Consider the following 15,489-nt stretch of genomic DNA (forward strand, 5'->3'; position numbering starts at 1 on the left):
TTCCCAGGGAAGTCTCTGTTCCCCTTCTTAAACAATGGGACAACATTCGCTGTCCTCCAATCTTCCGGTACTATACCAGAGACCAACGACGACCTGAAGATCAGAGCCAGTGGCTCTGCAATCACCTCTCTTGCCTCCCATAGAATCCTAGGGTAAATCCCGTCTGGACCAGGGGACTTATCTATTTTCAACCCTTCTAGAATATCCAACACATCCTCTGTATCAACTGCAATACTTTCTATTTTACACCCCTTCACCCCAGTGACCTCCTCAGCTACATTCATATCGTCCTGCGTGAACACCGAAGAGAAATAATGGTTCAATGCCTCTCCAATCTCTCCCGGTTCCACACACAACTTCCCCCTACTGTCTGTAACTGGCCCTAATCTTGCCCTAACCAACCTTCTGTTCTTGACATACCTATAGAACGCCTTAGACAGAAAGGAAGAGGTGGTGGAGTTCATTGTTAATTAAAAACGATATTGGCATGATATTGAGAAAAAATATTAGCATAGATGATGTGGAATCTGTATGGGTCAAGTTAAGAAACAACAAAGGACAAAAAACATTGGTGGGTGTGGTATACAGAGCACCAAACTTTAGTTGGGAAAATCATTAGACAAGAAATCAGAGATGTACATGTTAAAGGAACATGGGTGATTATGGGTGAATTTAATCTGCATATAGATTGGGAGAGTCATGGGTGGCATGGTAGCACAGTGGTTAGCACTGCTACTTCACAGCCCTAGGGACCTGGGTTCGATTCCTGGCTTGGGTCACTGTCTGTGTGGAGTTTGCACATTCTCCTCGTGTCTGCATGGGTTTCCTCCGGGTGCTCCGGTTTCCTCCCACAGCCCAAAGATGTGTGGGTTAGGTTGATTGGCCATGATAAAATTGCCCCTTAGTGTCCTGAGATGCGTAGGTTAGAGGGATTAGCGGGTAAATGTGTGGGGTGTGGGGGTGGGGCCTGGGTGGGATTGTGGTTGGTGCAGACTCGATGGACCAAATGGCCTCTTTCTGTGCTGTGGGATTTCTATGATTTCTATGAAATAAGTCACAGTACAATAGAGGAGGAATTTCTGGAGTGTATACGAGATAGTTTTCTGGAGCAATACATTGAGGAACCAACAAGAGAGCAGGCCATCTTGGACTGGGTGTTGCACAATGAGAAAGGATTAGTTGGCAATTTAATTGTGAGAGGATTCTTGTGGACATGTGACCATAATATGTTAGAATTCTTTGTCAAGCTGGAAAATGATGTAGTTGATTCTGAGACCAGGGTCATGAGTCTCAATAAAGGCAACTATGATGGTTTGAGGCATGAATTGGCCATGACAGACTGGGAAAGACAGGGGACAGGAAATGGCAGGCATTTAAAGAATGAACACCACAAGTTGTTTATTCCTGTTTGGCACTAGAGTGGTAAGACTATTGTCACTAAACCATGGCTTACAAGGGAAATTAGAAAATGGATCAGATTCATGGAAGAAGCAGACAAATTGGCAAGAAAAAGCAATAGGCCTGAGGATTGGGAACAGTTTAAAATTCAGCAAAGAAGGGATTGATTAAGAAGGGAAAAAATAAAATATGAAAGTTAACTAGCAGGGAACATTAAAAATGGCCGTAAAAGTTTCTACACGTACATAAAGAGAAAAAGGTTGACAAAAACAAATGCAGTTCCCTTGCAGTCAGAAACAGGAAAGTTCATAACTGTAAATAAAGAAATGGCCCAGGAATTAAATTCATACTTTGTTTCAGACTTCACAAAGGAAGAGATGAATAATGTACCAAAGTTCTGAGAGAAACACATTTTAGTGAGCTGAAGGAAATCAACATTAGCAGAGAAATGGTTTTGGGGAAATTGATGGGATTGAATGTGGATAAATCTTCAAAAGTGCTGGTAATTTTTTTGATTTGGTTTGATGTATTATTGTCACGTGTATTAACATAAATGAAAAGTATTTTGCGCACCATGCAGACACAGCATACAGCTCATAGAGAACAGAATGGGAGAGTGCAGAATGTAGTGGTTACAGTCATAGCTAGGGTGTAGAGAAAGATCAGTTTAATGCAAGGTAGGTCCATTCTTGAGTTGGTTGGTACATGACCTCTGACTTTTGTATTTTTATCCTGACAAAAGAAGGTGGAAGAGAGAATGTCCAGGCTGCGTGGGGTCCTTAATTATGCTGGCTGCTTTGGCAAGGCAGCGAGAAGTGTAGATAGAGCCAATGGTAGAGAGGCTGATTTGTGATTGGGCTACATTTACAACCTTTGGTAGTTTCTTGCAGTTTTGGGCAGAGCAGGAGCCCATACCAAACTGTGATACAACCAGAAAGAGTGCTTTCTATAGTGCATCTGTAAAAGTTGGTGAGAGTCATATCTGACATGCCAAATTTCCTTAGTCTTCTGAGAAAGTAGAGATGTTGGTGGGCTTTCGTAACTACAGTGTCAGCATGGGTGAACCAGGACAGGTTCTAGGTGATCTGGACACCGAAAAATTTGCAGCTCTCAACCTTTTCTACCTTGTCCCCATCGATTTAGTGAAGGGCATGTACTCCTCTCTGTTTCCTGAAGTCGATAGCTAGTTCTTTCACTTTGTTGACATTGATGGAGTGATTATTGTCACCTCATCAGTTCACCAGACTCTCTATCTCATTCCTGTAATCTGTAATCTGTAATCCTGTAATGAATTGATTAGAGATAGTCAGCATGGTTTTGTAGCGGGAAGGTCGTGCCTTACTAACCTTATTGAGTTCTTTGAGAAGGTGACCAAAGAGGTGGATAGGGGTAAGGCAGTAGATGTGGTATATATGGATTTTAGTAAGGCGTTTGATAAGGTTCACCATGGTATGCTTCTGCAGAAAATGCAGATGTATGGGATTGGTGGTAATTTAGGTACTTGGATCAGGAATTGGTTAGCAGATAGGAGACAGAGGGTGGTGGTTGATGGTAATTATTCATCATGGAGTTCGGTTACGAGTGGTGTGCCTCAGGGATCTGTTTTGGGGCCACTGCTGTTCGTAATCTTTATTAATGATCTGGATGAGGGTATAGTTGGGTGGATTAGTAAGTTTGCTGATGACACCAAAGTCGGAGGTGTGGTAGATTGTGAGGAAGGGTGTCGAAGTTTGCAGGGTGACTTGGACAGGTTGCAGAGCTGGGCCGCGAGGTGGCGGATGGAGTTTAATGCGGAGAAGTGTGAGGTAATCCATTTCGGTAGGAATAACAGATGTGTTGAGTATAGGGCTAACGGGAGGACTTTGAATAGAGTGGAGGAGCAGAGGGATCTAGGTGTATGTGTACATAGATCCCTGAAAGTTGGGAATCAAGTAGATAAGGTTGTTAAGAAGGCATACGGTGTCTTGGCGTTTATTGGTAGGGGGATTGAATTTAGGAGTCGCAGCGTCATGTTGCAACTGTACACAACTCTGGTGCGGCCGCACTTGGAGTACTGTGTGCAGTTCTGGTCCCCACATTACAGGAAGGATGTGGAGGCTTTGGAGAGGGTGCAGAGGAGGTTTACCAGGATGTTGCCTGGTATGCAGGGGAGGTCCTATGAGGAGAGACTGAGGGATTTGGGGTTGTTTTCACTGGAAAGAAGGCGGCTAAGAGGGGATCTTATAGAAACATATAAGATGATTAGAGGTTTAGATAGGGTGGATGGTGATAGCCTGTTTCCTCGGATGGAGAAATCTAGCACGAGGGGGCATGGCTTTAAATTAAGGGGGGGTAGTTATAGGACGGATGTCAGGGGCAGGTTCTTTACCCAGAGGGTGGTGAGGGACTGGAATGCCCTGCCTGCTGCAGTTGTAAATGCGCCTAGTTTGGGGGCGTTTAAGAGATTGGTGGATAGGTTTATGGACGAAAAAGGAGTGGTTTAGATTAGTGGGTCAATGTTTTTTTTTTAAAAATAAGACTGGTCGGCGCAACATTGTGGGCCGAAGGGCCTGTTCCGCGCTGTAATGTTCTATGTTCTATGTTCTATGTTCTATGTTCTATGTCTCGTCGTTGTTTGAGTTCTGACTCATTATGGTGGTGTCACTAGCAAACTTGAAAATTGAGTTGGAGGAGAATTTGGCCAAAGGAAGTGGTCCTGGAAACAGTAGATCCATTGGTAGTTATTTTCCAAAATACTTTGGACATTGGACTAGTTCCTACAGATTGGAGGGAAGCTAATACAATCTTACAATTCAGAAAGGGAGGAAGAGAGAAAACAGGGAACTATAAACTAGTGAGCTTAATGTTGGTACTGGGGAAGTTGCTAGAGTCTATTATCAAGGATTTCATAACTCTGCATTTGGAAGGTAGTGCTATAATCAGACAAAATCAACATGGGTTTACAAAGGGAAATCATGCTTGACGAATCTATTGGAATTTTTTGAGGTTGTAGCTCGTAGAGTTGACCACGGAGAACCAGTGAATGTGGTTTATTTAGACTTCCAGAGGGCTTTCAACAAGGTCTCATATGTAACAGACTAATAGATATAGTTAAAGCACATGGGTTTGCAGTTAATGTCTCGAGATGGATAGAAAGCTGGTTAGCAGATAGGAAGCAAAGAGTAGGCATAAATGGATCTTTTTCTGATTGGCAGTCAGTGACTAGTGGGGTTTCACAGGGATCTGTGCTGGGACCCCGACTATTCACATTATATATTAATGATTTGGAAGAGGGAATTAAATGTATTATCTCCAAATTTGCAGCTGAAACAAAGTTGGGAGGGAGGATGGGCTATGAGGAGGATGCAGAGATACTGCAGCATGATTCAGACAAGCTGAATGTGTGGATATATGCATGGCAGATGCAGTATAATGTGGATAAATGTGAAATTATCCACTTTGGTAGCAATAATAGGAAGACAGATTATTACTTGAATGGATGTAAATTGAGAGAGAAGTGGACACTCAATAAGATCTTGGTATCCTTGTGCATCAGTCGCTGTAAGTGTGCAGATATAACAGGCAGTAAAGAAGGCAAATGGTATGTTAGCCTTCACAGCAAGAATATTTGAGTATAGGAATAGGGATGTTTTGCTGCAATAGTATAGGATTGTGTCCTCATATGAGAAAGGATGTCCTTTCTTCACCCAGACAGTGATGAATGTGTGGAATTCACTATCACAGAAAGGAGTAGAGGCGAGAACTTTTCCTGATTTCAAGAAGAAATTAGATATCGCTCTTGGGGCTAAAGTAATCAAGTATTATGGGGGTAGAGGGGATCAGGATATTGAATTCAATCAGCCATGATCAGAATGTATAGCGCAGCAGGTTTGAAGGGCCAAATGACCTACAGCTGCTTCTAGTTCCAAGTTTCTAACACTAATTGCCCAAGGGCAGTTGACACAGTCAACCACATTGCTGTGAATCTGGAGTCATGTGTTGGCCAGACCAGGTGAAGAAATATATTATTCCCCATATTTGGGCTGAAATGCTTCCAAGCCCTTTTAGACAATGGATAAGGCACTATGTCAAATTGCTGCATATGTTACATTGGGCAGGATTTGACCAGTCCTGGGAAGGCAGTGAACCAGTAAATGAGGTGTGTTGGGATGGCTCCTGCCATCTGTGCCATTTTCCAACAGTGGCTTGTGAGTCAGACTGAGTGTTTGCTCCAAGCGAGGGTGGGAGGGAGGGAGGGATTCAGCCTATTTTCATTATTTAAGGCCATTTTACAGGGTCAGATATTTTGCCGGGGGCAGAATGGCTCCCTGTCCTATGGGATATCTGCAAAATCATGGAAGTAGTCTCGCTGTTGGCAGTCTGGGGGGACCATTGGAGCCTGAGTCTCCATACCTCTCAGAAGCGTTCACGAATGTGAGAGGTAGACCTCACAGCCCCAATGAATCCCCCAGAGAGATTTGGCCTGCGGCCATTCTGAATATTAAATTATATTTAATCTCCGGCTGTTGCCAGGGTTAGCGGCCTACCTCAACAGTACCCACTTCTCCTGGCTGAGCTTTCTAAGCTTGTCAGCCCTCTGGTTGGGCCAGCAGCATCACGAATCAGCTCGCTGTTCTCAATCAGGTGGCCCATTTCAAAACTTTCACTTAGGAGGCTGCCTCTGATAAAATCATGATGTGGAGATGCCGGTGTTGGACTGGGGTAAACAAAGTAAGAAGTCTCACGACACCAGGTTAAAGTCTAACCAGTTTATTTGATAGTAAACTCACAAGCTTTCAGGGTTTGCCCCTTCATCAGGTGAATGGAGAGTTCTGGCCTCAGACAGAGCATATAACAGCACACAGTTTATAGATTTCTGATTAGAATGCGAGTCTTTACAATTAACCAAGTTAACCAAGTTCTGCACACAAGGACGGCCTCAACCGGGATCTTGGGTTCATGTCGCACTATCTGTAACCCCCATGACTTGCCTGGGTTTGCAAAACCTCACTTACTGTGCTGTCTGGAGACAATACACATCTCTTTAACCTATGCCTAATGCTCTTTCCACTCACATTGTCTGCATCTTTAAGACTTGAATAGCAGGTTAGGTGTAAAGACTTGCATTCTAATCAGTAAACTGTAAACTGTATGTGCTGTTATGTGCTCTGTCTGAGGCCAGAACTCTCCATTCACCTGACGAAGGGGCAAACTCTGAAAGCTTGTGAGTTTACTATCAAATAAATTGGTTGGACTTTAACCTGGTGTCGTGAGACTTCTTACTCTGAAAAAATCAGCCAGCTGGTCCTGCTGCTGCCAGCTATATGGTCAGGACTCAAATTGGTCGCAGTACAGGTCTGAAAACCCACAGTAAAATCAAAGTTACGTCTTTAGTAAAGAAGCGCAAGCAAGAATTTGTGGAAATATATTGACTTTGCAAACATAATGCAAATTATTTCAATTGCACTGCAAATTTCTCATGTTTTATTTGGAAGGAACACATGTGCCACTATACATATACCAAGGATAGTTTGTGGGAGTAAAATGCACAGGTCAGTTCTCCTAAATGAGAAAAAACACAACATAAAATGGGACAGAAGATTAAAGCCTCACTTACTGTGTAACTGCGTTGAAATAGATGGCTAAGTCGACCAAATGTTCCCACTTGTTTTGATTGCAGAGCAATTCTATAGAGTACAGTGCCACGGAGCACACCAAGTGTAAATCAACCACATTTAAATCATCAAATGGTTTTTCAAATTTCAGACTAAATCCACCATGATCATCTGTTATACTTCCTACACAGCTAGGAACAGGAAAGGTGCCATCTGGATCAACAAACTGTTTAAGAAAATATGAAAAGAGAAAGTTAACCATTGCATAAAAATACAAAAATTGATTTACTTTACATGGAATGTAATTACATGAACTGAAATGAATGTGATATGTGTGCCATTCTAATAAAAACCAGTAAATGAAACTGATGAGCTTAAACTAGTCAAAACAAAATCATTTCCACCTTGCAATTACTGGTCACTTTAAATATAGTAAGAAGTCTCACAACAACAGGTTAAAGTCCAACAGGTTTATTTGGTAGCAAAAGCCACTAGCTTTCAGAGCGCTGCCTCTTCATCAGGGTGAGTAGAAGTTCTATTCACAAACATGGCATATAAAGACACAAACTTAATTTACAAAAAAATTGTTGGAATGTGAATCTTTACAGGTAAAGAATTCTTAAGACAAAGTGGGTGGAGAGAGCGTTAAGCACAGTTTAAAGAGATGTGTATTCTCTTTATGTGTCTTTATTCTCTTTGTGTCTTTATATGCCCTGTTTGTGAATAGAACTCCCACTCACCTGATGAAGGAGCAGCCCTCCGAAAGCTAGTGGCTTTTGCTACCAAATAAACCTGTTGGACTTTAGCCTGGTGTTGTGAGACTTCTTACTGTTTACCCCAGTCCATCACTAGCATCTCCACATCATCACTTTAAATATGACAATGATTAAATTGCAAAGTAACAAGCTTTGCAAATAAGAACAACTTGTATTTACTTAGCAGCTTGAATATAATCAAGCCTCCCAAGATGTTTTACAGAAGTGTTATCAAACAAAATTTGGGCCAGTTAACAAGGTTTCACACCAAAAGCTTGATCAAAGTAACTTAGTTTTAAGAATGTGTTCAAGAATAAAAAAGAGAGGCAAACAGATTTAGATAAGGAGAGTGATGAATATCTGGAATGCTCAAGAAGCAAGAACTGGATAAGTGTAATTATTTCATTGTGTGGAGGGCCTGGCCCGGCATTTACAGAGCTTGGGAAGGGGAGAGAGAAGCTGTGGAAGGATTTAAATACAAGGATGAGAATTGTAAAAACAGCTACTGCTTAACAGGGATTATGGGTGAATGAGATATGGCATGAAACATGTCTCAAATTTAATTCCTCCACTGAAATGTTCTTTCTCCAACTTGCCTGGACCTGGAAATTACTCAAAACTGCTCCTGTGCTCTGCTAGAGAGCAGAAAAACCTCTCAGGAAATTCCTGGCCTTAGACTACACATTTCAATCTCATTGGTTTAATTGTGATGCTGCTACCTTGATATTACTGTAGGTCTTCTGTAGTTGCACGACCATATCGAGAAGATTCTGTGCAGCTAAGTAGAACGGCAGACAAAAGATATTCTTGACTCTGTCTATAGTTAAAAAGGTTCCTTTCACCTGCTCCATAGTGGTTATGTACATCATTGCAGTACATGCAAAATTCCACATAAGTCGACAGGCATTCTGCAAAGCTGTCCAATGGCTTCCACGGTGTGCAAGCACCTAATATTACAAAATAACACTTAAAATGTAAATATTATTTTTAATGCTGTTTTCTTTCCATCTGATCAGACTGTTTTGGGTAACTGATTCAGGATTTCTGTGAAAGCAACACACATTATTAAATGTATTGAGAAGCAATGGAAGTGCCGATAGTGCTTCTAACAACCATCATTCCTAATATTATCTGATGAAAGCCTGAATAAATGACCTAAATAAAAATATAATCTTAAAACATGAAGCATGATTGAAAGTGACAACTAACAGATTATGTTTAATGTCGCTATTTCCTTTATATTTAAATTGTGAAAAATAAACAGCAAATAATTACTTTGATTAAACTGCAGGATAACCAAGCAATTACTTCAAATTCGCAAGTGATCCGATGCAGATGATTTCTATCATTCTCCTCTTTCTCTGGAGTCTCACCTTCCAATTTACAGACTGGAGACACAACTATATGACCTAAATGATGATGCAAATACTGACAGCATAATCTCAGCTCCAGTGTTCAGAACACTCAAAGTATCTGATTGAGACATTGAGATTGCCCAACTATCTAGAAACATCCATTTGCTGAGGACTTAGCGGTCCCACAGAGAGATCCATATCTTCCACTTGTTATGATTCAGGTCAGAAACTTCAAAGTGTTTTATGAAGTCTGCCCAGATCATAAGTTTTGCATCTTGAATTTGGTTAGGACAAGCATGATAGGTTTCAGTTCAGATATGATTTAAATGACCCACTAACATAGAACATAGAACATAGAACATTACAGCGCAGAACAGGCCCTTCGGCCCACGATGTTGCGCCGACCAGTTACAAAAACAATGACCCACTAGCCTAAACCAATCCCTTTTCGTCCATAAACCTATCCATAGATCTCTTAAACGCCCCCAAACTAGGCGCATTTACAACTGCAGCAGGCAGGGCATTCCAATCCCTCACCACCCGCTGGGTAAAGAACCTACCCCTGACATCCGTCCTGTAGCTACCCCCCCTTAATTTAAAGCCATGCCCCCTCGTGCTAGCTTTCTCCATCCGAGGAAAAAGGCTATCACTGTCCACCCCATCTAAACCTCTAATCATCTTATATGTTTCAATAAGATCCCCTCTTAGCCGCCTTCTTTCCAACGAAAACAACCCTAAATCCCTCAGTCTCTCCTCATAGGACCTCCCCACCATACCAGTCAACATCCTAGTAAACCTCCTCTGCACCCTCTCCAAAGCCTCCACATCCTTCTTGTAATGTGGGGACCAGAACTGCACACAGTACTCCAAGTGCGGCCGCACCAGAGTAGTGTACAGTTGCAACATGACGCTGCGACTCCTAAATTCAATCCCCCTACCAATAAACGCCAAGACACCGTACGCCTTCTTAACAACCTTATCTACTTGATTCCCAACTTTCAGGGATCTATGTACACATACACCTAGATCCCTCTGTTCATCCACACTATTCAAAGTCCTCCCGTTAGCCCTATACTCGACACATCTGTTGCTCCTACCAAAGTGAATTACCTCACACTTCTCCACATTAAATTCCATCCGCCACCTCTCGGCCCAGCTCTGCAACCTATCTAAGTCTCCCTGCAGACTATGACACCCTTCCTCACTATCTACCACACCTCCGACTTTGGTGTCATCAGCAAATTTACTAATCCACCCAACTATACCCTCATCCAGATCATTAATAAAGATTACAAACAACAGTGGCCCCAAAACAGATCCCTGAGGCACACCACTCGTAACCGAACTCCATGATGAATATTTACCATCAACCACCACCCTCTGTCTCCTATCTGATAGCCAATTCCTGATCCAACTTCTTAGATTACCCACAATCCCATACATCACTAGGGAGCTTTTATCAAACAAAATTTATTTAAGAATATCATTAACATGTATAGTAAGAAAATTAGCAAGAACTCTTAACAATTACAAACAAGAAACAAAACAACCACTATAATCTATAACCCTTAACAAATATATCTAATGTGTTCCAATCAAACCAATCCCGTAAACAAAAGACCCTTTTCTCAGGTTTAACATAGCAGAGACTAATGCTCATGTGACACTCAACTTGAGACCTTTGGATGAAGATCACAGTTCTGTAGATAGACTCAGAATAGTTTGAAGTCAGAACAGCTTCTCAAAACACCAGAAACTCCAGGAAAGCCACCAACAGTAGATGCTCTCCTTCAGGAAGGTAAAACCTTACTTTTGGATAACCAGCAGAATTTCCAAATAAAATGTGACAGAAAGAGAGAGAGAGAGAGTCTTCTGTTCAGCTTGCTATCCCTGTTAAAATTCAACTCTCGCTGCAGCTCCAAACTGAAAATGAAAAAATTGCTATCACCTGGCCCGCTAACTAGTTTTTTCTCTATCAGTGCAGAGTCATAAACATCCCAGTAAAAATAAACAAAACCCTGTTTAAGTAGTAATAAAAAGGCATCTCCAGTCAAACTAGTGCCATAATAACATCAGCCAAGGCTGTGAGCTGAGAAACACTGACTATGGGAGCTGCAGACATCACAATTTAAAAAGAATATCTCTTAAAGATACACTAATCTTACACACTCCTGTCAACACCACATAACCTGAGCACTGGCCAGCATTACAGTGTGCAATAATCTATCTAATGACAATCTTTCCAAATCTTCATTTTGTTTGTTTAAAAAAAAGAGTTTTCCTACTAAAACAGTGAATTATGTTCATCACTGATTTCTTCCTGTTGAAGATCAGGAATACCATCTTAGAACTTCATCTATTTCTGCTCCATTTTCCAAGTATATAACTTAGGGAATTCCACTTGCAGGACATCCGGTAGCCTGTTTTGTATGAGTTATGTCTCTGACAGGCCTTTTCCACTAATATTACAAGGACATTTTGCCTGAACTTCTTTTTGGAACTTGCAGCTGATGTCGGATGAAACAGCTCTCTAATGACACTTCTGATGAGTGACAGAACAAACATCTGTCACAGATTCTGTGGCCTAAAGTAAGTCTTCTACACAGCTGAGGTGGGGTGTTTGTGACCACAGACTGGATTATCTGGCCTTCCCAGAAGATCCCACCACAGCAAACAGCCGGAGAATTCTGGCGCACGTCATGATTTTCACCACAGAGATGTGATAATTCTCCTCCATTAAGAATAGCCATTTGTAAAGGGAGAATGAGGCACATGTATTTTTGTAAGCAATGTCCATATGTCAATCAGCCAATTTATTTTCATTGGAAGGAAAGTAACGATAGAGAAACAAGTATAAATTTCAATGACCATTACCTTCCTAATATATTGCAAAACAGTTTAAATAAATTAAATTACCACTGCTCTTCTGATGTATAAAAATGCTTTTTTCAATTGGTTTAACATCAAAGTGCTTGTTATGCCTGTTTCTCCGACATTGGATTCAGATTCCCCGATTGCTGGAGTCAGTGGAGAGTTTGGATCGCTTTCAGTGCTTTCAGAAACAGCATCAGTCCCTTCCGTTAAAAGAATATGTAACATATTAATTATGGGTTGTATAAACATTCATTATCTACTTTTTAAAAAATGTATTGCCAAAGCCAGACAGCGAGAAATGACTTCTTAAATTATTACAAGGTTTTGCAGCAGAGCTTCAAAGATGCAATTCCAACTAAACTTTCTGGACTGAATGTTCTTTCAAACCTACATGTAAACTATTGGGTGGAATTCTCCTTTCCGCCCATGGAGGGTTTGGGGGTGGCAGGAGTGGGGAATCTGTTGGGAATCAAGAAGTCAGCATAAAATCCTGTTGTAATTCTCCCAGTGATGGATTAATGATGGGTTGATCTTCCTGCTGGCAGGTAGCTTAAACGTCATTTGTGTTCATTTGCAAGTCATGAATATTTATTCAAATAGCTGCCTGTCAGAAACTCGTCAGGCCTTTTAATGCAGCAAGTGTGAATTTACATTGGACTGAAACCTGATTGTGCACAAGGTGGTGCACAGTTTACCAGAGACTTCAAGGTGAATGCAACACATAAAGCCTACCTGCCATAGTGCTGCACTGCCCCTGGTGTACACCAGACTGCTGGTTCCTACCCTCCAACTCAGTACTGAGCTGGTGCCGTGGAACCTCCTGTTTCACTGAGAAAGATCAACGCTGTACACGGGATTGGGGAGTATGAGGGTCTCCTTCCCCCAGGTGCACACTCTGCCGCTGGACTCATACAGCCACCTCAACAAAGGTCCAAATTTTGACTGGGGCTGGAGAGAGGGGAGGTGAGGAAGTGGGCTGACAAAGACAAGTGGGCAAATGTGAAAGAAGGGCGATGCAAAGATTGGGCTGGAGAAAGGCCACCGCACTTAATCACAAAATGGGGGAATTCCACCCGCAATGTACGATCATGGAGTCATTTCCTTATCAAAGAAGAATCACAGAAAAGTCTCAACAGTAACAGCATTTATAAGGTGCAAAAACTTAATCACCACAGGTATTTGCATGCAGTAGAGGGTGTACGTGCTTTTGTATAAAGAGTTAATAGAGGGCATATGCTAATATATGACAGAGATGGTGATGTATAGCTAATACTCCGTCGTGAGTTACTCCCAAGCAAGTGTTTGGAATTGTGCCTCAGATATACGTGCCTACTCTATCTTGAAGCAGTGTTAAAGAGATACCAGGATAGATGGATAGTCTGCATAAGAACCAAGCCCCATGCTGAAAGTCTAAGACAGCATGGTAAGGGGGGGGGGGGGACTCAGCACAGAGAGGGGAGACGAGGGAGTCAGCGCAGAGAGGGGGGGGGGGCGAGGGAGTCAGCGCAGAGAGGTGGGACGAGGGAGTCACCGCGGGGGGGGGGGGACGGGGGAGTCAGCGCAGAGACGGGGGGGGACGAGGGAGTCAGCGCATAGAGCGGGGGGGACGAGGGAGTCAGCGCATAGAGGGGGGACGAGGGAGTCAGCGCAGAGAGGGGGGACGGGGGAGTCAGCGTAGAGAGGGGGGACGGGGGAGTCAGCGCAGAGAGGGGGGACGGGGGAGTCAGCGCAGAGAGGGGGGACGGGGGAGTCAGCGCAGAGAGGGGGGACGGGGGAGTCAGCGCAGAGAGGGGGGACGGGGGAGTCAGCGCAGAGAGGGGGGACGGGGGAGTCAGCGTAGAGAGGGGGGACGGGGGAGTCAGCGCAGAGAGGGGGGACGGGGGAGTCAGCGCAGAGAGGGGGGACGGGGGAGTCAGCGCAGAGAGGGGGGACGGGGGAGTCAGCGCAGAGAGGGGGGACGGGGGAGTCAGCGCAGAGAGGGGGGACGGGGGAGTCAGCGCAGAGAGGGGGGACGGGGGAGTCAGCGCAGAGAGGGGGGACGGGGGAGTCAGCGCAGAGAGGGGGGACGGGGGAGTCAGCGCAGAGAGGGGGGGCGGGGGAGTCAGCGCAGAGAGGGGGGACGGGGGAGTCAGCGCAGAGAGGGGGGACGGGGGAGTCAGCGCAGAGAGGGGGGACGGGGGAGTCAGCGCAGAGAGGGGGGACGGGGGAGTCAGCGCAGAGAGGGGGGACGGGGGAGTCAGCGCAGAGAGGGGGGACGGGGGAGTCAGCGCAGAGAGGGGGGACGGGGGAGTCAGCGTGGGGGGGGGGGAACGGGGGAGTCAGCGCGGGGGGGGGGGGGGGGGCGAGGGAGTCAGCGCAGAGAGGGGGAACGGGGGAGTCAGCGCAGAGAGGGGGGACGGGGGAGTCAGCGCAGAGAGGGGGGACGGGGGAGTCAGCGCAGAGAGGGGGGACGGGGGAGTCAGCGCAGAGAGGGGGGACGGGGGAGTCAGCGCAGAGAGGGGGGACGGGGGAGTCAGCGCAGAGAGGGGGGACGGGGGAGTCAGCGCAGAGAGGGGGGACGGGGGAGTCAGCGCAGGGGGGGGGGCCAGGGAGTCAGCGCAGAGAGGGGGGACGGGGGAGTCAGCGCAGAGAGGGGGGACGGGGGAGTCAGTATAGTGAGAGGAATGAGGGAGTCAGTGTGGCAAGAGGGTCAAGACCTCCTCGTCAATGCTGGCAGTTCTCCCTTCAGGTCTGATCAAGAATTTTTTGAAAGGAATATTTTTCTTCTTCAAGCTCCAGTCACTTTTCTAACCTGGATTCCCTCCCAGACAAACTAAGCCCTCAAAAAACAAGTAGAAAGAGGTTATTAATTGCCTCAGTTGGGATTTTAATTGATATTTGAAGAATGTGGTCAGGTTCATGACTCTGCGACCTGTCCACATACGGTATTATCTAATACTGTGATGACACAGGAAGGCCAGCTTCATGCCACATAACATGCTCTGCATAGTGGGAAACCCTTCCGATTACAGAACATCAAATTCCTCCCAACGTTTCTGATCGTGATGACCCTGGAATCACGACTGCTCTGTAATTGTGAGATGAGATAGAATAGTCTGAAATCGGACTTGTTCAGATTTTCCAACCCATTATTACATCATAGAACATAGAACATAGAACATTACAGCGCAGAACAGGCCCTTCGGCCCACGATGTTGCGCCGACCAGTTACAAAAACAATGACCCACTAGCCTATACCAATCCCTTTTCGTCCATAAACCTATCCAGAGATCTCTTAAACGCCCCCAAACTAGACGCATTTACAACTGCAGCAGGCAGGGCATTCCAATCCCTCACCACCCGCTGGGTAAAGAACCTACCCCTGACATCCGTCCTGTAGCTACCCCCCCTTAATTTAAAGCCATGCCCCCTCGTGCTAGCTTTCTCCATCCGAGGAAAAAGGCTATCACTATCCACCCTATCTAAACCTCTAATCATCTTATATGTTTCAATAAGATCCCCTCTTAGCCGCCT

General features: G+C 44.5%; 1 protein-coding gene across 1 annotated transcript in view; it reads right to left on the reverse strand.

Moving 5' to 3' along the window:
* Positions 1–15,489, reverse strand: part of LOC145355579 (cilia- and flagella-associated protein 54-like) — a 306,344-nt gene that overhangs the window by 174,963 nt on the left and 115,892 nt on the right. Inside the window, exons 23-25 of the mRNA XM_080207830.1 lie at positions 12,019–12,176; positions 8,467–8,694; positions 6,995–7,218 (exon numbers count right to left, since the gene is read on the reverse strand). Of these exons, the coding sequence (XP_080063956.1) occupies positions 6,995–7,218; positions 8,467–8,694; positions 12,019–12,176 (610 nt within the window). The remainder of the gene's footprint in view (positions 1–6,994; positions 7,219–8,466; positions 8,695–12,018; positions 12,177–15,489) is intronic.

The sequence above is a fragment of the Carcharhinus amblyrhynchos genome, chromosome 19, assembly GCF_965287045.1.
Source record: "Carcharhinus amblyrhynchos chromosome 19, sCarAmb.v2.hapA, whole genome shotgun sequence".
Lineage (NCBI taxonomy): Eukaryota > Metazoa > Chordata > Chondrichthyes > Carcharhiniformes > Carcharhinidae > Carcharhinus > Carcharhinus amblyrhynchos.